Raw genomic sequence first — 6,787 nt, 5'->3', positions numbered from 1 at the left:
ACTGAATTCTTTACAACTTTTAGTCTTCCCATTCCCATCTGCACTTTTCCCACTTGCATATTTTTGTTTGTTTTTTTCTAATTGAAATATTTTCCCCCATTACAGTTTCTAACTAGTTAGTTGACGATTACTAGTTACTGTGAAACAGATTTGTTCTCATATCCTCTGTACAAATGGCTTAATAGTGCTTACGGCGTTTATTATCAAGACATGGAAGGCTGCTAAAGACAAGCAAAATAGAATCATTTCTGCCCCTCAGCTTAGGCAGCCCTTGAGGAGTAAATTCCAGTTGCTCCCTTCCATCCTTTTTTTTTTTTTTGAGACGGAGTTTCGCTCTTGTTACCCAGGCTGGAGTGCAATGGCGCCATCTCGGCTCACTGCAACCTCCGCCTCCCGGGTTCAGGCAATTCTCCTGCCTCAGCCTCCTGAGTAGCTGGGATTACCGGCACGTGCCACCATGCCCAGCTAATTTTTTGTATTTTTAGTAGAGACGGGGTTTCACCACGTTGACCAGGATGGTCTTGATCTCATGACCTCGTGATCCACCCACCTCGGCCTCCCAAAGTGCTGGGATTACAGGCGTGAGCCACCGGGCCCGGCCCTTCTATCCTTTTAATGTTTGGAAAAGAAATGTAATTATTGTAGTTCTTAAGGCAAACAACTAAAAAATCTTGTTGAAATGGGATTTCTTGGAGGAATTCAGGGCCTCTCTTCAGACTCTGCAAGTCATATGCTCTATTAAAGATAGTTTCCACAGTAACTAGTTGCTGGCAGAAAGGCCATGAACAGTTCTCAGTTTCTGGGTCACTCTGCAAATTAACACAAAAGTCCACCCCATCCCTTACCCCTAACGCTAGGTATGACAAATTTCATCTCCACAAAAACGTATTACTGCTAAACACGGAGAGGAATGCCACTTTTCTGATCAGATGTCAATTTACAATCCTTCAAAGCTCAAAAGCTACTTTTTCCTTTTGTCAGCAAGCCACTTCCACCCTCGGGTGTCTTGTACATATTGATAGTTCACAGCAAACATTCACTGAATTTTTTTTTTTTTTTTTTTTTTTTGAGACGGAGTTTCGCTCTTGTTACCCAGGCTGGAGTGCAATGGCGCGATCTTGGCTCACCGCAACCTCCGCCTCCTGGGCTCAGGCAATTCTCCTGCTTCAGCCTCCGGAGTAGCTGGGATTACGGGCACGCGCCACCATGCTCAGCTAATTTTTTGCACCATTAGTAGAGACGGGGTTTCACCATGTTGACCAGGATGGTCTCGATCTCTTGACCTCTTGATCCACCCGCCTCGGCCTCCCAAAGTGCTGGGATTACAGGCTTGAGCCACCGTGCCTGGCTACATTCACTGAATTTTAACTGGGAGGCATTTTGGATGGAAATCAGAAGACCTGGGATTAACTCTAAAACTGATGTCTTGGTGGGAGCGTTATGCAGAATTGTAATGATTTTTTGGTATAAAATCATACCAAACAAATGAACAAAAAGCAAGCACTACGTGTTTCTCTCTGAAAGTCTCACTCTGTCACCCAAGCTGGAGTGCGACGGTACGATCTTGGCTCACTGCAACCTCCGCCTCCCAAGTTCAAGCAATACTCCTGTGTCAGCCTCCCAAGTGGCTGGGAATACAGGAGTGCACCACTACACTGGCTAAATCTAAAAAAATTTTTTTATAAAGACGGGGTCTCCTTATATACTTCCCAGGGTGGGCTCGAACTTCTGGGTTCAAGTGATTCGCCGGCCTCCGCCTCCCAAAGTCCTGGGATTACAGGCGTAGGCCACAATGCCCGGCCTCAAATAAATTGTGTGTGTGTGTGTGTGTGTGTGTGTACACACACATACATTTTTTAAAGGACCTGGTCCCCAAAGCACCAATTTCCCTCCATAGTCATTTAGAAAACAAGGCTCACAGAAAAAACACAAACGGAAATAATTTTGTCTCTGGAAGATCATCATTGAAGATCCAAAGCAACCTGAGACACTGCCTTGCCTACATTGGAAAGGGGATTCCGGTGATGAGCTAAAGACGATTCCTGCACCCCTCGTGTGAGTGAGTATCCGTGAGCAGCCGCCAGGTCACTGCAGAGGCAACTGTGACCAACGCGCTTCAACAGCCAGGAGCGGAAAGCGGACTCACTTCAACCCCCGCCATCCGAAAAGCCGACAGCCTACCCGCGTCGGAAAGCGCTCTGGTTTCCTGGGTGACCGACCTCCGTGCTCCTCCCGCTTCCGGTTCCGGGAGGCGGCACTCTGGCGCTCTCGGCGCGTGACGTCACACGCTTTGGTATAAAGAAAGACCGCGCGTTGGTTGCCTCCTCTGTGCTCGCGCGGCCGGCTCGCAACATGGCGCCTGTAAGTGACCGACGTCTGGGTGTTTGTGCGGCATTGTAATGATTTTTGGCATCTGTCGAGTGGGGACGTCGCAGTCGAGATGTAGGAAGGGGAGAAATGGAGTCTGGGTAGGAACGTAACCGAGATGCGAGAATCCTGAATTGTTTTTCGAGACTTCCGGCAGCAACCATGCGGTCTAGTGGAGTTGGAGCTGGGCCCGGAATTGGTTTGGGGTGGGTAGTTGGGCACACGGTTAAGAGGGAGGCACAACTGTAAATGGGCCGATGGCACTGCAGTCTATGCCATTTCTTTACTGTCTCGCGCCTGATGATGCTTTTGCCACTCTGCACTAGGAAAGGGAAAGGTGGGTAGTCGAGCCGGTCTGACGGCCTTTGCCAGGTCAGAGGGAGCTCTGGGGCTCTCGGCTCCCGCGCTGGCCGACATTACAGAAATTTCTGAGAACTTAAAGTTTGGGAAGAAGTTTCTCAAGTCTAGGCCGAGCGCGGTGGCTCACGCTTGTAATCCCAGCACTTTAGGAGGCCAAGGCAGGTGGATCTCCTAGTCAGGAGTTCGAGACCAGCCTAACATGGAGAAACACTGTTTCTGCTAAAAATACAAAATTAGCCGGGCGTGGTGGTGCATGCCTGTAATCCCAGCTACTCGGGAGGCTGCGGCAGGAGAATCGCTTGAACCTGGGAGGCAGAGGTTGCGGTGATCGTGCTGCTAGACTCTACCCTGGACAACAAGAGCGAAACTCCGTCTCAAAAAAAAAAAAAAAAAAAAAGCCTAGATTCTTGCAATGTGAAATGAACGTGCTTCAGATATTATACTTAAGTCATTAGTAAGGGAACCAGTAAGGTGTTAAAATGTCGTAAGAATATTTGAAAAGCTAGGTATATATATGCAATTTACAAATAAAGTTAGGATAAAATTTCTGAGCTAGCTACAAAACTGGGTAATGCTCAGCATGGCCATAAACCCTATAGGGTTATCTTCCATTAGAAAAATTGTGTTTCCCAGATTGACTTCTGCACCAACCAACTAATTTGGGGGCGGGGCGGGGAGTACCTGTTACCGGGCTACCTGAGAAAGCAAACTAAGGTGTAATACTTGGTAGCCGTTTAGATGGATCTAAATGGGTGTTTATAGTCATAAATCCTGATCCAGATTTGTGTATTTATATTGCAGTGAATGTACGTTGTTAGTGGCCATAGCAGCGTTTTGCTTGTGTAACCTTATTATATGGTCTTGTTATAAAAGGTTTGGGTGCGGAAATTTGGGGTTTTTTGTTTTTCTCTCAAGTCAAGAATTGAATATTCTCGGCATAGGTGGATGGAATCCTAGCTCTGGCACTTAAACTCAGCTTGGGCTAGGAAGCGTACTAATCTGTTCCATCTGCAGTCGGTGGCAGTAAAACACGATAATGTAAAATTGAACTTCAGTGGTATGGCAGACAAAGTTCATAACTTTTTGACACTTTGAACAAATTAGGACTTGCTTAGAGGTTCTGATCATCCCGAGTGGGTGTTTTGTTGTTGTTGTTGTTATATTTTTGTATATGTAACCTCACAATACATTGTACAGATTGCCTTGATACAAACTTTTAAATTGTTTATAAATATCGTCTTAATAGCCAGGTAATAATTATTTCACATTTATGTAGCAGAAAGACAACAAACCCAAGAAGTCCACCTGGAAGTTTAATTTGGACCTTACTCATCCAGTAGAAGATGGAATTTTTGATTCTGGAAATTTTGTAAGTATCATTCTACTTGGCTTATTTTTATAATCTGAGTTATTGATAATGGTTTAAATATATAAATATTTGACAATAACCTAAGCTCTATTCCTAGGGTGCCTTCCCTAGTGAATATCTAGGGTTCTCTTCCCTAGTTTTGCATTCTTTCTTTTTTAAAATAGGAGCAGTTTCTACGGGAGAAGGTTAAAGTTAATGGCAAAACTGGAAATCTCGGGAATGTTGTTCACATTGAACGCTTCAAGAATAAAATCACTGTTGTTTCTGAGAAACAGTTCTCTAAAAGGTTGGTACTTCTGCAAATTTTCATTATAGTTTTGAAATATTTCATATAATATATAATTATTGCCTGTAGTCTGTTTATATGCAAGAATAAATACGAACTTACTTAAGGCCTACATAAATGGGAAATTCAGTAAATGAGTGCCAATTGCTTAGACTAGTTTTAAGTGTAATTTATTGCTAGAATATTGCCAGTTGTGTCCACGGTTCCTGTCCAGAAAATTATAGGCCCTGGAAATCCAATTTGTTTCTCACCTTTAATGCTGGGTACTTGAATATGTTGCAAGAAGTACTCAGATACTCTTGAATATTTTGCAAGAAACATGTCCAATGTGTACGTAGGAGAATTGTCTCAACCCACTGATAGAAACCTCAAATTTTTTAAGGTTTTATTCAGTAGAAGTGGCCAAAGGCAAAGTCTAATATCTTGCTGCCAGTTTTTATTCATTCAGTTTATTCGCCAGATATTAAATATTACATGGGCAGCACAGAACTGGGTAACTCAACAGTGAACCAAGCAGACAGTCTACCCACCAAGGAACTTCTAGTGGAGAAAGGAGAGAGTGAAATGGAATTATCAAGCAGCGATCAGTGCTGTAAGGGCATAAAGCAAGTTGCAAAGTTTTTAGGCAAGTTGATTAGTTGGTCAGGACATGAAATGCAAAAGTGAGCCTTGCAATTGGGGAGTAATTGTTACAGGCAGGATGAACCAGAAGCAATAGTAACAAGGCCAGTATGTCTGGGGTATAGGGTTTTGGGAGGAATGCATGAGTTTGGAGGGTGCCTGGGGAGCAGATCTCGAAAGCCATCGGACATGTACTGGGAAGCAATTGTTGATTGTGGCTGGAAAAGTCTAGGGCTTGACCCCGGAAGGCAGAGACGGTAAGCCGAGATCATGCCATTGGAGTTCAGCCTGGGCAACAAGTGCGAAACTTGATCTCAAAAAAAAAAAAAACTAGGGTGGTACACTTGGTGGAAACTAAAGATGTAAGAGCTAATTGCAGTAAGAGATAATGGTGGCTTAGACTAAAGTGGTTGCAGTACCTGTTAATTGAGATTATAATCACTAAGGATTCAGAGATAAAAATGTAGCTGTCCTCAAGAATCTTACAGATAATCGTATGATTACTGCAAAATACAACAACTTGGTGAGATGTGGGTGGCTCATGCCTGTCATTCCAGCACTTTGGGAGGCCAAGGCGGGTGGATTGCAAGGTCAAGAGATCAAGACCATGCTGGCCAACATAGTGAAACCCTATCTCTACTAAAATGTAAAAATTAGCTAGGAGTGGTGGCATGCTTCTGTAGTCCCACCTGCTCTGGAGGCTGAGGCAGGAGAATTGCTTGAACCCAGGAGGCGGAGGTTGCAGTGAACTGAGATCGCGCCACTGCACTCCAGCCTGGCGACAGAGCAAGACTGTCTCAAAAAAAAGAAAAAAAAATACAACTCTGGTTACATTAGATGTGGCAAGGGCCCAAGAATTATCAGAGTTGAAACTAATGAGCATACTATGGGTTTAACCCTCTTAATAGGTTGCCTCTTGAGCCAGTGTGGAATTGGGAGTTACGGAGTTTAATAGTGATGAGGAGGATGTTAAACATTTTCATGTATATACACATGATGTATTTGAAGAGTAAAATCGTATTGCTAAAATAATTGGGCTGTGGCAGTATGACAAGAGGATGCTACCCTAACCTTGCACAATGTGTAGTGTGAATGGAAGGATGAAATATTTTGGAGGAAACTAGGTACAGAAAAGATGAATATGACATATTTTCTGTGTAATAAACCTTTACATAGTAGGAATTGTTTTTTTTTGTTTTTTTTTTTTTGTTTTTTTTTTGAGATGGAGTTTTGCTGTTGTTACCCAGGCTGGAGTGCAGTGGCGCGATCTCGGCTCACCGCAACCTCTGCCTCCTGGGTTCAGGCAATTCTCCTGCCTCAGCCTCCTTACAGGCCTGCGCCACGATGCCCAGCTAATTTTTTGTATTTTTAGTAGAGATGGGGTTTCACCATGTTGACCAGGATGGTCTCGATCTCTTAACCTCGTGATCCACCCGCCTCGGCCTCCCAAAGTGCTGGGATTACAGGCTTGAGCCACTGCGCCCGGCCAGGAATTGTATTTCTTAATGTATGTTTTTATTTTAAAGGTATTTGAAATACCTTACCAAGAAATACCTTAAGAAGAACAATCTTCGTGATTGGCTTCGAGTGGTTGCATCTGACAAGGAGACATATGAACTTCGTTACTTCCAGATTAGTCAAGATGAAGATGAATCGGAGTCGGAGGACTAGGCGAAGGCTTCCCTTACAGGGCTTTGCTTATTAATAAAATAAATGAAGTATACATGAGAAATATCAAGAAATTGGCTTTTAGTTTATCAGTGAATAAAAAATACTGTACTCAA

The 6,787-nt window shown here is 43.7% G+C and overlaps 1 protein-coding gene across 2 annotated transcripts; it reads left to right on the top strand.

The window, feature by feature from the left end:
* Nucleotides 1-2,275: 2,275 nt before the first annotated feature.
* Nucleotides 2,276-6,787, top strand: RPL22L1 (ribosomal protein L22 like 1). Of its 2 annotated transcripts, none has more exons than XM_010335672.3 (4): nucleotides 2,276-2,361; nucleotides 4,004-4,096; nucleotides 4,261-4,382; nucleotides 6,530-6,787. In XM_010335672.3, exons 1-4 carry the CDS (start codon nucleotides 2,353-2,355, stop codon nucleotides 6,672-6,674), a joined length of 369 nt encoding a protein of 122 aa, XP_010333974.1. In that variant the 5' UTR covers nucleotides 2,276-2,352; the 3' UTR covers nucleotides 6,675-6,787. The 2 variants fall into 2 exon arrangements, with proteins under 2 accessions (XP_010333974.1, XP_003924999.1); XM_003924950.4 differs by having other exon boundaries at nucleotides 2,305-2,361; nucleotides 4,007-4,096.

Source organism: Saimiri boliviensis, chromosome 9 (genome assembly GCF_048565385.1).
Source record: "Saimiri boliviensis isolate mSaiBol1 chromosome 9, mSaiBol1.pri, whole genome shotgun sequence".
Lineage (NCBI taxonomy): Eukaryota > Metazoa > Chordata > Mammalia > Primates > Cebidae > Saimiri > Saimiri boliviensis.
The sequence above is the reverse complement of the archived record's forward strand: the minus strand, read 5'-3'. Positions and strand labels throughout refer to the sequence as shown.

What these genes read in the sequence shown, in the direction of transcription:
- RPL22L1 (XM_010335672.3), top strand. An exon ending in TTTTTGATTCTGGAAATTTT is followed by an intron (nt 4,097 to 4,260) that starts GTAAGTATCATT and finishes TTTTTAAAATAG; the next exon opens with GAGCAGTTTCTACGGGAGAA. An exon ending in GAGAAACAGTTCTCTAAAAG is followed by an intron (nt 4,383 to 6,529) that starts GTTGGTACTTCT and finishes TTTATTTTAAAG; the next exon opens with GTATTTGAAATACCTTACCA.